This window comes from Sorex fumeus, unplaced genomic scaffold, assembly GCF_029834395.1.
Source record: "Sorex fumeus unplaced genomic scaffold, SorFum_2.1 ptg000045l, whole genome shotgun sequence".
NCBI classification, from domain to species: domain Eukaryota; kingdom Metazoa; phylum Chordata; class Mammalia; order Eulipotyphla; family Soricidae; genus Sorex; species Sorex fumeus.
In genome coordinates this window covers 15,249,331-15,268,036 of record NW_026606102.1, presented here as the reverse complement: position 1 = coordinate 15,268,036, position 18,706 = coordinate 15,249,331, and the positions used below count along the sequence as shown (strand labels likewise).

The window sequence follows — 18,706 nt, the reverse complement described above, 5'->3', positions numbered from 1 at the left end:
AGCTACTGAGAGTATCTCGCCTGCATGGCAAAGCCTGGCAAGCTACCCATGACGTATTCGATATGCCAAACACAGTAACAATTGTCACAATGGAGATGTTACTGGACCTGCTCAAGCAAATCGATGAACAACGGGAGGACAGTGACAGTGACAGTGACATCTATTTCTAGCTAGCTAGTCCTTTAACTTCAGTGGTGGGGAGAGGGTTGGAAGATGTTTTGGGGGCCACACCCAGCAATGTTCAGGGGTTATTACAGGCTCCACACTAAAGAATTGCTCCTGGAAATGCTAGGGGGACAACATGGGATGCCAGGGATCAAACCTGTGTCAGCTTTGTGCAAAGTAAGTTCCCTACCCACAAGTACTATCTCTCCCACCCCTAACCCTTTACTTGTATAGAAATGGCCCAGTGATACAGAATGAGAAATGTGCTAAATTATAGATATAATGGAAGAAATAGTGAGAAGACATAGTACAGTTCTCTTACCACTATCAACAGCTTCAACTTCACGGTCAATTGCATCTCTGATCATTAGTGGATGGATGAAAAACTGGGCCCATCTGCAAAAAAAAAAAATGGCATTTCAGTTTTTGTTCAATAAAAGCTTTCAGTGCTACAGGGCCACAGATATGACAGAGGTTAAAAGGTGGTTGCTTTGCATGTGGCTGTCCCAGGTTCAATCCCAGTCACCTCATATGTCCTCTGATCACCACTAGGTGTGGCCCAAACTTTCCCTCAATCCCAAAAAACCTTGAAATGATTGGGGAAGCACTCAGAGCCAGGATCAAACCCAGGCTCCAGTAGACAAAGCATGCACTCCAGTTCACTAAGTGAGTGAGCTCCCTCGCCCTGAAATTAAAATGTATAATAAAGGTGAAACTTTTAAAATGTGCTAATGTTGCTCTTAAAGGTTGAAGTTAAACTTTTTTCAATTTTTTTTTGTTTTTTAGGGCACACCCAGCAGTACTCGGGTCTTACCCCTGGCTCTACACTCAGGGATCATTCCCACTGGGGCTAGAACCAGGGTTAGCCACATTCAAGACAAGCACCTGCATTGCACTGTTTCAGGCCCTGAGTTAAACTCTGTAACTATTTGCTTTTAATGTATTTTGTCTACTAATATAAATTGTTCAATAGCCAATTATACATGCATCTATTTATATAAATGTATATGCCACAAAGAATCCATTTCTATAAATAGCAGTTATTTTTTGTAAAGAAACAATCACTTTTTCAAAAAATGAAAGTATTAAATAATTTCCAACAACATTTAATAAACTTTTAACTTTAATTTACTATCTGAGAATAGAAGTAGAATTTTGCACTAAGGAGACAGTGGTCTGATCCCATTTGGAATTTTGGGACAACAGCGACATCGGTCAGGCAAAACCATCGATTAAATATGATGTGGTCAATTTCATTGTGGAACCGTCCACCAGGAGACTCCCATGTCCAACGTTTAGATTCAGCCTTCTGGAACTGTGAGTTACCATGGATGGTCTTGGTCGACATGATGAACTCAGACAGTCTCTCACCCTATTCATTCCATTCTAGGCCATGGGTCCCGATGTGGAGTTCTTCGGCTGATCATGCAAAATTCTACTTCACAGAGAGGGGAGAAAGGGGTGCAAATTTTAAGAAGAGAACTCCCAGAACGACTACCAACTGGGAGGTCTTTGAAACTATTGCTGCAACATGGGAAGATGCCATCATTGACAACATTGATGAGGAATACGATCAACTGGTTCAGCACCTCCATGATTGTGTGAAGAACGCCAAGAGAAAGACAGCCACAAAAAAATACCTGTCTTCAAAAACTCTTGAGCTTATTCGCCAACATGGTTTGGCGCATGCCTCAGGCAACCTCAAGCGAACATCCCAGCTCGCAAAGCAGTGCAGAGATGTGATAAAAGAAGACCTCAAAGAGAGAAGAGCAGCAGTGCTGGTAGATGCGGCAGAAGCCGGGAAAAGCATTCGTAACACCCGCCTGTCCTTCGCCAACTACAAGACGAAGATGACTGCCCTCCGACATCCTGATGGATCTATCACATCTTCCAGAAGGGCAATGGAGAAGATTATCCATGACTTCTACTCAGATCTCTTCGATGTCGTTACCAACGTTCTCCCTTCCAAAATCTGACACGCCATTTTGTTGGTAAAGAAACAACAGCACCTGGTCCAGACAAGGTCAGACCCAAACACCTGAAAAACCTGCCATCAGTACTCATCAATACACTGGCTCAGCTCTTCCTGCGCTACCTGTCTGAATGCAAGGTTCTGTCCCAATGAAAAACCAGCAGAACTGTACTACTGTTCAAGAAGGGAGACATCCAGGACAATGGCAACTATCGCCCAATCTGCCTATTGTCTGTCATCTACAAGCTGTTCACTCGAGTCATCCTGAATAGGATTGGCAGAACACTAGATGAAGGACAACCATGCGAGCAAGCCGGGTTCCAAAAAGGATTCAGCACCATCGACCATATCCACACGATTAACCAAGCTCATTGAGGTTTCTTGGGAGTTCAAGATGCCGCTCTGTCTAACATTCATTGATTTAAAAAAGGCCTTGGATTCTGTTGAGATGGAAGCAGTCATCGAAGTCCTAGTCAAACAGGGCATTCAAACTCAATACATCAGGATCCTCTGTGAGCTGTATTACGAATTCACGACCAGGATCTCACCATACTACAAAGAAGTGATCATCTATGTCAAGAGAGGGGTTCGGCAGGGTGATACCATTTCACCGAAACTCTTCAGTGCCACCCTCGAGAACATTATGCAATGTCTGGAATGGGAAGGAATGAGAGTGAAGATAGATGGTCGGCAACTACACCACCTCTGCTTTGCTGATGACATTGTTTTAGTAACAGCAAACATTAGCCAAGCAGCACAAATGCTGGCCGACTTCGACCGTGAGTGTGGAAAGGTCGGACTACTGCTAAATCTCACGAAGACAATGTTTATGAGAAACAGCCTCATTCCTGACACCCCATTCGCTCTCAACAGAACGACCATCTCCGAATGCAACAGTTATGTGTACCTAGGTCGAGAAGTCAACATGACAAATGACCTGGCACCTGAGTTGCGCAGGAGGAAGATAGCGGCTTGGAACACCTTCGAGAGAGTCGAAGAAATAGCTAAGAGGATGAAGAACCTCCGGCTCTGGGTACATCTCTTCGATTCCACTGTTCTTCCTGCATTAACATATGCCTCAGAGACCTGGGCCCTACAAAAACAGGATGAGAACGCTATTGGTGTCTCCCAAAGAGGAATCGAAAGAGCTATGCTTGGAGTATGACATTTCACTCAAATGAGAGAAAGAATCTGGAGTTCTGACCTCCGTCAATGGTCAAGAATCAGGGACGCTGTCTCGTTTGCCAAGTCGTCGAAAATCAGATGGGCTGGACATGTAATGAGATTTGGAGATGGCCGCTGGAGAGCCATTACCGACTGGATTCCATGGGACGTCAAAAGATCGTGTGGACACTCACCTATGAGATGGTCAGACTTCTTTGTCAAGACCCTGAACAATTGGTTTGATGCTCTTCATGTTCCTAGAATGAACAGACTCCACTGGGCTACACTAGCATGCGACAGGGATGAATGGAGACGTTACTGGCGCCCACTCGAGCAAAACAATGATTAACGGGAAGTCAAGTGATCAAGTGATCTTAGAATAAACTTTTAATTATATCTATTAAATAAAGAGAGGTCAGCATTTTTTTGTTCTTTTTCTTTTGGAGGCACACCCGGGGGGGTTGGGGGTATCCCTGGCTGTGTGCTTTGGGTTCACTCCTAGATGGCCTAGGGAAGCATGTGGTGCTGGGAACTGAACCCTGACTTCCTGCATGCAAAGCATGTGCTCAATCTGTTTAGCTATCTCTCTAGCCCGACACCTTTTCAGTACTTTGCATAACTAATAAATTGAATAACTTTTGAATTTAATAATAAAAAATAAATTTAATTCTAAAAATGACTATGCAGAGAAAAGCACTGAATATCAAACATAACAATGTCCATAAGGCAATCAATGGCAAGCACTTTATACTTGGGGAACACTCATGTCATGTCTTCGCAATCAAGCGATCATTTGAAAGATTCCCAGTCACTACCTACCACAGTTCCGTAGCAGTTTTAGCTAATGTTGCATACGCTTTGTATATCTTCCATCACTCACTGTTGATATAAATTGTGTTTATAGAATATTTGAGAAAACTTTTTCAAGTATCCCATCTCTGTCTGTCTCTGTCCTCCCGTTGTTCATCGATTTGCTCAAGCAGGTCCAGTAACGTTCCCATTATGAGACTTGTTGGTACTGTGTTTTGGCATATCAAATACGTCACAGGTAGCTTGCCAGGCTTTGCCGTGAGGGCAAGATACTCTCGGTAGCCAGGCTCTCCGAGAGGGGCAGAGGAATCGAACTCGGGTCGGCCCCACCTGCTGTGCTATCGCTCCAGTCCATAAACACAAGAAATTACACAAACAAAAGAAATTACATATTAAGTGAAGAATTTGCCAGGTGGGATTAAGGCTATGGAGAGCCATAAACCACCCACCCAAAACCTCCTCCCTAGGTAATGGGTGTGGTATTGGAATTGTGAGCCCCGTGAGGCCATCATTAACATATTAACAGTATTATAAATCACATTACCTCAAGCAATTAAAAAAAAAATCAAAAACCTCCTTCTTCCCTATCCCAAGAAGCCATTTTTGCCACTAAAGGGAACAATATCACCCTCCGTTGAAAAAACGTGTTCTATACAGTATTTCTTTTCTCTTGAAGTAGTTGTATCTGTCCTAATATTTAAGTTTATGGCAATTTTTTGTTTGCTTTGTTTTGGTACCACTCCTGGCAGTGCTTAAGGCTTACTCCTCCTCTGTGTTGAGGGATCACTACTGGAGAGCTTGGGGAACCATAAAGGGTATTGGGGATGAAAGCTGGGAGCCCCCATGCAAGGCAGGCATCACATTCACTGTACTATCTCTCTGGCCCTGGTCTGTTGTTTTTTACCTGGCTTAGTTCATGATAAATGTGTCTAAACTATCCTTAGATCAAAAAATTTTAGAGCCGGGGCCGGAGTGATAGCACAGCGGGTAGGGCGTTTGCCTTGCACGCGGCCAATCTGGGTTCAATCCCCAGCATCCCATATGGTCTCCCAAGCACCGCCAGGAATAATTCCTGAGTGCAGAGCCAGGAATAACCCCTGAGCATCGCCGAGTTTAAGTAGGTTCTAAATTTTTTTTTTTTTTTTTTTTTGCTTTTTGGTTCACACTCCACTCCACTCCTCTACAAAGTCTCCAATGGAGTGTGAACCAAAAAGCAAAAAAAAAAAAAAAATTTAGAACCTACTTAAAAAGAATTTTTGAAAAGTGGAGTCACACTCGGTGGTGCTCAGGGGCTACTCCCAGCTCTGTGTGTGTGTGTGTGTGTGTGTGTGTGTGTGTGTGTGTGTGTGTATGTGTGTACAATGTGGTGCCAAGGACTGAATCCAGGTTTCTGTTATAGCAAAGCCTGTTGAGATATCTCCTGTTGAGATATCTCTTTTGCCCTAAAACAGATTTTTTAACTACACTTCTTTTTATCAACTTTTATCACCTCTAAGGTATTTAGAATTTATTCAGCTATTGTTTTCCTATCTTGTTCGAATAAAGTGACTTGTCCTCTTTATATATAGAATAAAAAAAATACAAAGTTTTGAGAATTAAATTATTAACTGCTTAAGATTTCTTCCCATACATATAGGGGTTAGAGTGATGTACAGTGATAGGGCATTTGCCTTCCACCTGACTGACCTGGGTTTGATCCCTGGCATTCCATTATGGTCCCCCAAACACCACCAGGAGTAATTCCTGAGTGCAGAGCCAGGAGTAACCCCTGAGCATAACCTGGTGTGGCCCAGAAAGGAAAAAAGCACATATATATGTTTACATACATAAATATGTATACATATATATATATATTTCTTCCCACATATACAAATCTTTCTGAAATTGTGAAGCATTAGAACCAAGAACTTTGAAACAAAAGCAAATAAGAGTAATTCTCAAAATATTCCTAATTTTCTAAAGTACAAGAAAGTTTATCTATAAGATAGTTCAACGAATATAGTAAGATAGCAGTATTATAAATCACTGTAAAAACCACTGTTGGGGCTAAAGCAATAGTACAGCAGTTAGGGTGCTTGTTTTGCACAAGGCCAATCTGGATTTGATCCCTAGTACCTCATCTAACCCCCTGAGCCTTACCAGGAAGATCCCTGAGTGCAGTGCCAGGAGTAAGCCCTGACCACTGCCAGGTATGGTCCCAAAACAGAAACAAAGAATCACTGTTACAGTACATTATACATTAAGTCACCAAAGTATCTCAATGGAATTTTGGTACTGTTTTAAAAAGCTGTTAATTTGAGGGTGATCATTCAAAAATAGAACCTATTTATACAATGGGGTTTATAGGAATTTACTCAAAATGTAAGAATTTAAAGTCAGTTTAATCTAGGAGGCAAGACAAATTTTTAAAAGAAAATTGGACTACTGTCATGTGGAGAATTTTTTCGCATTTCTAAGAAAAACCCTATTATTTCAACAAATATGAGTAGTCTACCTTGATGCTAAAGATGTATCAAAGGACAGACAAAAACTCCCCTCATTACCCTAATTACATTCAAGATATTTTTGGAATATAATGTTAGAATGTAAAAAAATCTTTCTAAAAAAAATCATTCTAAGATTTAGAATTTGGTATAAAGTAACTTTTTTGTGTTGTTTTGTTTTTGGGCCACACCTGGCAATGCTCAGGAATTATTCCTGGTGGTTCTTGGGGAACCATATGGAATGTCAAGAATCCAGCCCAGGTTGGTCATGTGCAAAGCAAGTGCCCTACCCTACTGCTCTAGCCCTCAAGTAACTTTTCCTAGTTCATCTTTGGTATGCAGCCTCATGACACCAAATTCTACTTATGCAAACATTTTGGAAATTGGTTTTGCAAAATCAAAATTTACTATGAAAAAAGATTTCAAATAAACTCAGCAATTTCACTTCTTGAAAGTTAACTAACAGAGAGAATCAAGGATGTATAAAAGATGATGTTCACCACAGCATCACAGATAAGTAAAGTAGGAAGCACTGTACAATATGTAACTAACTGAACTGAGTATGTATATTCTATATAATGTAAATAATACAGAATCACTTAATACTGTTTTGTAAATTAGTCATATGTAAAAATGACTTTTAAAATTTAAAAGGATATGAATGATTCCATATACATGATATAATATAAATGACTATCAAAAGCTATAGCATAGCTATCTCAACATGGTGAAATTCTCAGCAATCTTGCCCCTTTTTCTGTTTTTTTCATTTACTACTAAATTTTTAAAATAACTGAAACAAGTCAATAAAGGCATTATATACAGAACTTAAAAGGTGTTAAGAATTTCAACTTATTTTCAAACACAAAAGCTTAAGTATTACAAACTAAAAGCAAAGGCAAATTTAGTTGGCTCTTTTCTTTACATCAAGTATTGTGACAATTCTACAGAATCAGTACTTGAAAAAGAAATACCAGAATAAAAGGAAAATACATTTCGAGTTAATTACCTGTCCAGGGCTTCCTTGAAGTATTTTCGCTGGACATCAAACTGAAAAACTGTACGTTCACAATCAGTTGAAGCGTTATCACTACCTCCATGTTTCTTCAGGAAGGCATCAAACCCATTCTCATCTGGATACTTCAAACTCCCCATGAATACCACTAAGTGGAAAGAACACAAAGTCACAGAACACAAAAGATCATAGTTTTCTATCACATGTTACTTTTACACAGAAAATAACTAACCATTTTATTTTTTGTATGTGATACCAGAAATTAAATTCAGGTCTTTTTGTTTAATGATGCACATGATCCACCACTGATAGAACTGATCTATAATATATAATCTAGCCACATTACCAGACCCTAAATATTTTTATTTTTATTTATTTTGCTTTTTTTGGGGGGTCATACCCAGCGATTCTCAGGGGTCACTCCTGGCTCTGCACTCAGGAATTACTCCAGGTGGTGCTCAGGGGACCATATGGGATGCCAAGGATTAGAATTCAGGTCGGCCATGTGCAAGGGAAACACCCTCCCGGTTGTACTATCACTCCGGCCCCAGCATTTTATTTTTAAATGAAGATTTATTTGTAAAAAGGCTACAATATTAATAAGGTTCCATGCAGACGAATGTTACTAGAAAAACTCACTAGGTAAGTTTTTGCTTAGAAAACCAGAACACAACAATGCAGGAAAATAAAAATGAATTTAAATAGCTATTCACAGATAGCACAGCAGTTAGGGCGTTTGCCTTGCACACAGTCAACCCGGGTTCAATTCCTCCATCCCTCTCAGAGAGCCCAGCAAGCTACCAAGAGTATCCCACCCGCAGAGCAGAGCCTGGCAATCTTCCCGGTGGTGTGGCGTATTTGATATGCCAAAAACAGTAACAAGTTTCACAATGAAGACTTTACTGGTGCCCGCTCGAGCAAATCAATAACAACGGGGGGACAGTGCTGCAGGACAGTGCTATTCACAAATATGTTTCATGTAAGTACATTCATAAACTAAAGATTTTGTCTTGTTTTTATATTAATCGTGTCTTTTTGTTGTCTATTTCTAATGTTTTGATTTACTAGAGCTTGGTTAATCCAGGAGAAGGCTGTCCTTTCCAAGATTATAGCCTAAATTTCTAGAGATTGGCCACTGTCTTATTTGTTGGTCTTACCATACCTTTTGAATGACCTGACTAACAATGAAGAATACTTCTAAAAATAAATGTCTAAATGGTTTTGCTGTAATTCTTATGCCAAGTACATTCAAAGGTAAAGGTAAAGGTAAAGGCCCTCCCGTTGATCGTCGATTTGCTCGAGCGGGCCCAGTAACGTCTCCATTGGAGACTTTGTTGTTACTGTGTCTGGCATATCGAATACTCTCGGTAGCTTGCCAGGCTCTCCGAGAGGGGCGGACGAATCGAACCCGGGTCGGCCATGTTGGCCGCTTGTAAGGCGAACGCCCTACCGCTGTGCTATCGCTCCAGCCCTTCAAAGGGATTAAAATTGGCTCATTACAGTCATAACAAACTCTTAGCTTTTTCTCTTGAGAAAAGTATGCTTCCATCAACTCAGTTACTTATTTCTGAAACAATTCATATTAATTTTGAGGTTTAAAAAAAAGAACCCTGGAATATTTTATAAAGATCTTACTGTGCTCCAGAAAGTGTGCCAGGCCAGGCAGGTCATCTGGATCAGCAAAACTGCCAACGCCAACACAAAGAGCCGCCGCAGACTGGAATAAGTAAAATGGGCACAGTGAGTTGATTCTGAAGGATAATGCTGCCATCTCATCTTAAGGATTCATTTGGAGGTAGAAAACTTCACATTGAAAGTAACAAATTTCTTTCCCTGAGAATCGGGAGGAGCAGCAAAGTGAAACTCACCAGAACTGTGTCAGTTTCACCCTGCTGCTCCTCCTCTTGCCATCCTGTCAAAGACTGAAGAGGTGTAGACCTACGGGAAAAAGCAGAAACAGAGGGAACAAAAGGAAAGGGCACTGGCCAGCCCACCCAAATACTATTTTGTGTCAATATTTCAAAGCTCTGAGTCAAGTTTGTTTCTCAAGCATTAGGGTGTTTTTTTTTCCCTTCTTTTTCTCAATGCATTCTATTTTTTTCTTGAATGCATTAGATTTCGGAAATTGTAGATGTATTTATACCTAGATAGATTACATCTACAGTAATATATCTAGATAGCTAAAATATCTAGGCAATTAAAATCTCTATGTTTAGTAACTCAGTGATAGATGTTGATTTCTGTGTTATTCAGAAAATTTTGTTTTTTAAAAAAGCATATAACATGAGAACAATATCTCGTAAAAACAGTAAGTTAAAAAAAAATTGCTTTTGTTTTTGAACTACACCCAGTGATGCTCAGGGATTACTCCTGCCTCTGCACTCAGGAATTACTCCTGGGAGTGCTCAGGGTATGCTGGGCATTGAACCAGGTCAGTCGCGTGCAAGGCAAATCACTGTACTATCACTCCGGCCCTAATTATTCCTTAAAAATCTTTGAATATTAAAAAATCACAGCACTAAACTTTTTGTTGTTGTCTAGTTTTTTATATGGGGGCCATACCTGGTGGTGCTCAGGGCTCACTCCTGGCTCTGCGCTCACGGATCACTTGTGTGAGGCTCAGGGACCACATACAATGCCAGACACTGAACCCAGGTCAGCTGTGTAAAAGGCAAGGGTCCTGGCCCCTGTTCTACCTTTCTGGCGCCACTGACAACCCTGAACTCAAAAGGGGCTTTTTATATTCTTTACTTATTAAAGATACATAGAATAATTACCTATCAGTAACTACTCTCACGCTACCTTGGAATATCAGAACTTTCAGCAGAATAGATGATCAAAAAGCACCAAAACTCTATACTTAACACAATTAGGGTATACCATTATGTCAATGTTAAAAAAAATATTTTTAAATGTGGGGGGAAAAAGTCCTTTCAAATCCTTAAGTATTAGAGGTTGAATATTAACTTTCCCAAACTTTACAAAGTTTTGAAGGCTAACACTTTCGGTGACACAAACTGTTTTTGATTAATGGTTATCCTCTTAGGAAGAGAATTTTTTAAAAGAGCATGTACCTGGCTGGTATAAAGTCCAACCACGTGCCAGAAAGCAAAAGTGTAACTTTAGAAGATTCAAATAGTTTCATCACTTGACATTGTAAATCTACCTTTAAGACTTAGGCACATACACACAGTTTGAAAATGGGGAAAATATCACCTCTTTAAACCACAGTCTAACCTGTTCTGTGATGTTTAATAGGTGCCTAACCTGCTTTCAGCTCCAACTACCCCATAAAGATTTCTTGTCTCGACCAGCAGGGTTGAAGACATTTGTGAAAAAGTTGACTTAAACCACAGTCTATCAGTCAGCTTTGACCACCGCAAACACAGGTTCTGCGATTGCTAGAAAAGAAATTCATACTTCAGAATTATCTATCCCCAAAATTCATACTCGAGAAATTAGTACTTGAGAAACTACTTTAAAAACCTCTAAATAGGTAGGAGGCATTTTGGTGGTAGGAAGTATAGTAATTTTGTACATCGATACCAAAAAGTTAACACTATTGTAACCTTTTATAAATTAAAAACAGTATATATAGGGGAAAAAATCAAAACACAATTTAAGGAGAAAAAAGCCCTGAACAAATCATAATTTGATATGTAGTATACTTAAATTTCAATGCTAATCTATCAAATCTGTCATATCAAAATCATTTTACTATAAGGAGGAAGAAAATTTAGGGGATAAAAAGAGATTTCTCAGAAAGTAAACTTCTTTGCTTTTGTAGGGGAAAGAGAGGGGCTTTGGGCTATCCCCAGCGGTACTCAGGGCTCACTCCTGGCTTACTCCTGCAGTCAGGAATCACTCCTGGTGGGTTCTGGGGACTATGGAGCACTGGCATTCTACAGAACCTGGGAGGCTACACGCAAGCACCTTATCCATTGTACTATATCTCCGGCCCGCCTAGAGTATTTTTAAACCATCTCTTTCTAAACTACTTTATTTCAAAACTGCAGTTATCCGTTCAATAAATGAATAAGCCATTACAAAAATTTTTCCACTGTTACAATAATATTTCCTTTCACTAACATACTCATATCCATTAGTGAAGCAAAGCTCTTCAAACTACATTAGGTTCCTCCACTCCTCTCTAACATTCCAGAAAATTAACTATCAATAGATTGAGGGTCTCTATCATACTGAGTTTCCAGAAAAACAAAACTAGCATGTAAGCCTTTGTAATGATTTCTAAAACCTGATAATTTGCTTCTAGTAGAGGTAAACAGAGTTTGATCCACATAAGCAAAACAATGTCACTGTCACTGTCCTCCTGTTGTCCATCCATTTGCTCGAGCAGGCCCAGTAACGTCTCCATTTCGAGACTTGTTACTGTGTTTGGCATATCGAATACGCCACGGGTAGCTTGCCAGGCTTTGCTGTGAGGGCAAGATACTCTCAGTAGCTTGCCGGGCTCTCTGAGAGGGGTGGAGGAATCGAACTCGGGTCAGCTGTGTTGGCCGCTTGCAAGGCAAAAGCCCTACCCACTGTGCTATCGCTCCAGCCCATAAGCTAAATAAGAGATACAAAAACTACTAGATACACAGCTCATTTGTCAGAGGATTTCACACACTGTCATTTCTAAGTCTAAATCTAAGGTAACTTAATAATGTCTGGGTTTTGTTTATTGTTTTCTCGTTTTGTGGCCACACCAGGGCTTACACCTGGTGGTGCTCGGAGGGCTATGTGTAATGCCAGGGATCAAACCTGGGCAGACCTTGTACAAGGTAAATGACTTAACCCCTGTACTATCTCTCTGGCCCCATAAGGTCTTACTAATAACTGATTCTCAAAAAAATTTTAAATAAAGTTCAAAGCATTGGGAAAAGTTAATAGATAATCGGATACTAAAAGAAACCTACAGATATGGAGTTATATTCCTGGAACTAAAATAAACCTCAAAAATCATATGATCTAATACTCTTGTTTTAGAAATAAGGAGTAATAGTGAAAATATGAGACTAAGGTCATACAGAAAAATATTTAAACTCAAATTTCTTGTCAGTGTTCTTTCCCATAACTTTAAAAATTTCTTCCTTTCCTTTACTACTCTAATTAAAAGTACTATTCTATAAAAATGGAAAATCCATACATTTCCGCCAATATTTTGGTTTTCACCCTTAGAACTTGTTATTTTTGGGCCACTCCTAATTCTATGCTCACTAGCAGGGGACCATTTGCCGTGCTGGCGATCAAACCAGGGTCATGGCCAAAGCAGACACATCCAAGACAAATGCCTCACCTCCTGCATTATTCCTCCAGTCCCAAATTTATTAGTAGCAGTCATCATAGTAGTATTATTTGTATTATTATGTTTGGGGGGGGACACACCTGACTGTGTGCTTACTCCTGGTTCTGCGCTCAGGGATCACTCCAGGAGGTGCTGGGGAGACGCCAGATTATGTGATGCAGGGGAACAAACTTGGATCAGCCATACGCAAGTCAAGAGTCTGACCTCCTGTATTATCTCTCAGGCCCAATCAGTTTCAAAGCTTTTTCTAAACTAAAAGTACTTAACCTATCACAAAATAAGAATAAGCTACTTCAAAACAGACATCATTCAAAAGCAGAGTGCAAATAAATAATATTTTCTTGAAAATGTGATTTAAGCCCTCCTGCAAAAAAGGAACCTTCTTTGAAAAAAAAAGTGACTGTGCAGTGGGGGAGGGGTTATTTCAGTTATACCATCTACTTGCATCTCACATTTTCACATCTTTGAGAAATGACCTTTTATAGCACAGTGTATCTGACATCTATACTTTAGTCTTAATAATCGTAACTTAATGTATTTGTATGTGGACTGTTCCGTGCTGAAAGCACTGTCACTAGCCCAAAAAAGCAGCTTTAAAAATATTTGTTGATCAATTCCACTGTAATGTCTTCAAATATTATCCTTGACTTCAGCACTTTTCATTGTAAAAGAAAGCACTCTTAAAGAGTCAAAGAAAAAAGTCATTTTTTCCTACCAAGTCCAATTTATCTCTTCATTGATTGCTAACATATGCTACACAAAGCTCACTAAGCTCCACTCCCCATTTCTGCTTCAATCCTTTCAATCTAATTGAGCCACTTTTTGGTGCTTTCCCATGAAGAAAGATGATTCATACAGAATTACCTAAATAAGAATTCTTGGAACAGCCCCCGGTGAGGATTCTACACTATCCACCTTTATTTTTTTTTAACTTTTTCCAGTTTCTGAAAGACTAACAGTCTCCTATTCCTGTATCCCTGGATAAGAATTAAGCATATTCCCACCTCCCAGTATTTGTTATATTTGACAGTACTTGGGGGATAGCCTTGTGCCTCTGTATTCAAGAGTGATTCCTAGGAGAGTTCAGGGAACGATATGTGGTGCCAGAAATCAAACCAGAGCAAGGTAGAAGCATCCACTTGCAACACAAGTGCCTTACCCTTCTGTACTTTCACTCCAGTCCCTATTTCTATTTTTCTTTCCCCCCAATAGTCTTTATAATGAGCACTTATTACTTTTATAAACAGAGCAAAATGTATTTAAAATGTAATCTTATACAGAACTTTCAAAGATCCAAAGATGAATTTTTCCATTAAAACAATCAAACACGAATGCTAAAATTATCCCAAAGCCTTCCCAAATATAAAGCGTCAAATAGACCTGACTCGCACCTGTTTTTCTGTGGTTTTCTTTCTAACTTCTACTACCCTCTCTTCTATTTCTTCCAATTCATTTTCCTCAGTATCAATATCATCATCATGTTCATCATCATCAAATTCCTCTTCTTCATCAAAACCTTCTTCATCATCATCTTCTATTTCAGCTCCAGAATCTTCATCATCATCGTCGTCGTCATCATCATCATCATCATCTTCATCTTCCTCTTCATCATCTGTTGTATCTCCCATTTTCCCTTCTGTATTACTTAGATCCGAAATCAAAAGTGCCTGTAAGCCATTCCTTAATTTGATGTAACTAAAAAAAAAAAAAGTTACAAAACACTTTTAGTTAAATTACTCACTACACCAAAGCAAATGATCCACTAAACAGACTTTTTTCTGATGCCCATATTCTCTTGAACATGCATTCCTCTTTTTTTCTCCCTTCACATCTCGCTATAAATTTCTTTTAATAAAAGCTATTTTGCAGAGCTGAATAGTATAGAGGGTAACACATCTGCCTTGCATACAGCTGACCTGTGTTCAATCCCTGGAAACCGAGATGGTCCCTGAGCACTGCCAGGAGTAATTCCTGAGTGCAGTACCAGGAGTAACCCCTGAGCGTTGCCCACTCCCACCCCCCAAAAAACAATTTTGAAAAAATAAAAATAAAAATCCAGATACAAATTCTCTCTACCACCTCTTTCCTCTCTCCCCCTCGCTTCCTCATTCTCTCTACTCATCTTAGACTTTTCTCAATTTGCTCGAGCGGGCCCAGTAACGTCTCCATTGGAGACTTTGTTGTTACTGTGTCTGGCATATCGAATACTCTCGGTAGCTTGCCGGGCTCTCTGAGAGGGGCGGAGGAATCGAACTCGATTTTTCTCAATAAAGCTAATAATTTTTAAATATGAAAATAAATTTACCAATTTAAAACCAAGGGTTTTTTTTTCAAAACCAAGTTTTAGAGGTTGAACATATACAACAAATTAAAACAAATTAAATACTAAGTCTCCCTTGCTGTATTATAGCTTATGATATTACATAAACATTTTACCATACTGAAAGTCATCCTTGCTTTTTTATTTTTCACTTTTTTTTAGTTTTGGGGCCATACCCAGTGGTGCTCAGGAGTTACTCCTGGTTGTCTACTCAGGAGTTAATCCCAGCAGGTTCAGGGGACTCTATGGGGTTCCAGGGATCAAATCCAAGCACCTTACCCGCTATCCTATCTCTCCAGCTTCCCAGCTTAAAAATTAAAACAAAAATTCCACATATTTAAATTATTAATTCCCTTTAATAAAAGCCTGAGCCTTACAGAAACTGAGATCAACATGCAAAGAAAGACAAGGAAGGGCACATTTTGGTTCAATATGGAAAATGGCACACGTGGTTTCATCTTCTTACTATGTTAAAAATCTAAAGAACCAGAAATTTTAAAAGAAAAACAGAAATGTTGTGGTTTTTAGTTTTGGGAATAAAATCAGTATGAACTTAGAAAATCTATATTCTGAGGTACTACAATGTAGAAGGACATCAGTACAGGACTTCTGAGGGCAATGTTAGCGGCCTGATTAAGCTGCTCGTTTCCACATTCATTCCTACCTCAACATTCTGACTTTCCCCTCCACCTACATACCTCAGGTCTATCCTCAGCAGCCTGATTCCCCCAAAGCCCTGGGGGCCTGGGGTGAATTGCAGTACCTCAGAATATGACATATTCAGAAATAAGGCCTTTAAAGGGGCTTAAAGTGAGGCAAACTTTAACTTAGTGGTTAAAGTGCACCCTAATTAAATCTGGCTAGTATCATTATAAGCAGAGGAAATTTGGACACACAGGAAACAGACAAGCACACACACAGCTGGCCAGGTAAGGTGCTTGCCTTGCACACAGTTGACCTGGGTCTGATCCCTGGCACCACATCTGGTCCCCCAAGTCTGCTAGGAGTGATCCCTGAGCAGAGCCAGGAGCAAGCTCTGAGCACAGTCAGGTGTGGCCCTAAGCCAAAAACAAACGAACCAACCCACAGTGGTTTCTGGGCCAGGGAAATGGCATACACGCTTCACATTCTGGAGCCCCAAGTTTGATTTGTGGCACCACAGGTGTGGCTGCCAAACCAGAACACAAACAACGGCTTCCCTGCATGTGTGAGTGAGTGAGTTCTTGGGTTCAATCTCTCTCCTTCTCTTCCTCTCTCCTCTCTCTCTCTCTCTCTCTCTCTCTCACACACACTCACAATAGTCTTCCATCAGATTCACATCATCTGGTTTCCTATTCCCTCTAACCTTCTTTCCCACATCCCTCCTTCTTTCTCTTTGCTCTATCAAGCATCTGTACTGTGGCTTGAAACTCCACAGCGGGGATGTGTGCTTTCTATTCTCTCAGCCCTAAGGCTTTGGTTTCAGGTACAGGATTAGCAGGACTGCTCCCTTTCAACCCTGTGCTAAAATGTCCTCTTTTCACAAATGCTTTCTCTGAGCACACTACCTATAATAGCTCCCCAGTCCATTTTAATCCTCTTTTATCCTGCCTTTCCCCCAGTTTATCATCACGGGCCTTTTAAAAAAATGTTCTGGTGGAGCACATGTCTTGCATATATGAGACCCTGAGTTCAAATCCCCACACTGAAAAAAATTGTCAGTACTTTTAGCTGTCAACGAAGGATTATTTTTCTTCATAGTTATATCCCTAGTACCTGAGATACTGTTTGCCTCTTACAAGCATATGTTGAATAAACAAAAATTACTAAAGTCATAAAGGGAGAATGATAAATGATTGCTTGTAATATCTGCTAAATCAAATAAAATAGAAAAGGTTTTGGAAAAATATGACTATGTACACATACAGTATATGTATATGCTATGTCTGTGAAATACAGCAAAAAACCCTAAATGATTAATACAAATGCAAGAGAGGGACCACTGAGCTGGCAGGTCACTTGCCTGGCACACAAAAAATTCAAGTTTTTCTAACCATGTCTACCAACAAAGAAGCACTATTTTACTTAAAGTATCTACCTTTTTTGTTTCCTAATAAACTAGTCAGTCACTAAAATTGCTACATTTAAATCCAAAAATACAATGACCGGATGTGCTGACAAGTTACATAACTTCAAAGTTTTACAACAAACTTTATTAAACTGTCATAAAATTATCCCCTTAACCATCTAATAAAGCAATAGGGTTAATACTATTTAGACATGAATTAGCAACTAAAAAAGTCTAGTCCTTAGTTATTAATTACGCTTGACACGTTTGGAACTTTGGGTATCTCTGTGAGGCCCTGGGTTCTACCCTGGGAACTACAGGTACCTGGCCCGAGCTGCTGTTTGCGATAGCCCTAGTGGCCCCTAAGCACTTCTGGGTGTGACCCCTATTAAGAAAAATTACGCCTCTTCGGACAACTTTGCCTATAATTCCAGGACAACTATTTAAAACAACCCAGGGAAGTAAAGCCTATCTACAGCCTCCCTGAGTCAGCTAGTTTCTCATGGGAGATACATTAGTTTCCAGCTAGCCATGAGCTGTTTGTGAAAATAAAAAACACAACTCACTATATCATGCACAGCATCAACATCTCTCTACTTACTGACATATAACACCAAGCCATCCAATTTAGGACCTACCAGAAGCCTATTTCTCTCCCAAATGACAGCCCCCCTACCCCCACCCATTTCTCAAGCTGTTCTATCTGTAGAACTGCTATTAGGTGATTAGGTGATTAGGTATAACTGACTTCGTTATTCATCTCCTGCAAGTGATCTGGTCAATCTTCACAGCCAGAATCAGGGGTATACTTCTCCTATGAATCCAGTTTTGTAACTTTGGGCTAGTTGTGTAACTTTGCCTTTTGTGAGACTGATGAGTGTGTCTTGGGGTCTAGACTTCAAGGCGTCCTATATCAGGTTTGCCTTCACACTCTGGTGACGCATATGCCAATGCGTAAGTTTGAGCTGGATTGCGAATGAGGCAAAATTATGTGCAGACATCTTCTAGATGTCCCCACTGAACCCGAAACTTGTGACTGAAGCCACTGAAGCTCCAGAAAACCCACCAAAGAAATGCAGCCACAAGAGCCCAAATTAAAAAAAAAAAAAATTCTGAAATAATGTCTTCTGAAAGAAATAACAAATCATTAACGTTTTGGGCCGCTTAAATTCTGAAGTGGATCATCACAAATACAAAAACCTGGCAGATTCATAAAACAGCATCTCTCCCACCAAATGATCAAACGATTTTATTGCTGGATCTATACCCTAGAGAATTTAAAGTATGGGCTTGAACAAAATTTGTAAACCAAGGCTCAGAACAACTACTTAATTAGCATTCAATAGCTAAAAGGTAGAATCAACCCAAATATCTAACAAAGGAGGAACAAAATAATGTTTACAAACTTTTAAAGAGGGAACT

At 39.8% G+C, this 18,706-nt stretch overlaps 1 protein-coding gene across 2 annotated transcripts in view; it reads right to left on the bottom strand.

Moving 5' to 3' along the window:
• The window catches only part of NRDC (nardilysin convertase), a 68,990-nt gene that overhangs the window by 37,030 nt on the left and 13,254 nt on the right, over positions 1-18,706 (bottom strand). The window contains exons 2-7 of one of the 2 annotated variants that reach the window (XM_056122446.1): positions 14,309-14,612; positions 10,877-11,010; positions 9,478-9,547; positions 9,245-9,326; positions 7,604-7,757; positions 488-561 (exon numbers count right to left, since the gene is read on the bottom strand). In XM_056122446.1, coding sequence (XP_055978421.1) covers positions 488-561; positions 7,604-7,757; positions 9,245-9,326; positions 9,478-9,547; positions 10,877-11,010; positions 14,309-14,612 — 818 coding nt within the window. The remainder of the gene's footprint in view (positions 1-487; positions 562-7,603; positions 7,758-9,244; positions 9,327-9,477; positions 9,548-10,876; positions 11,011-14,308; positions 14,613-18,706) is intronic. The other variant, XM_056122445.1, reaches the window with a different exon arrangement.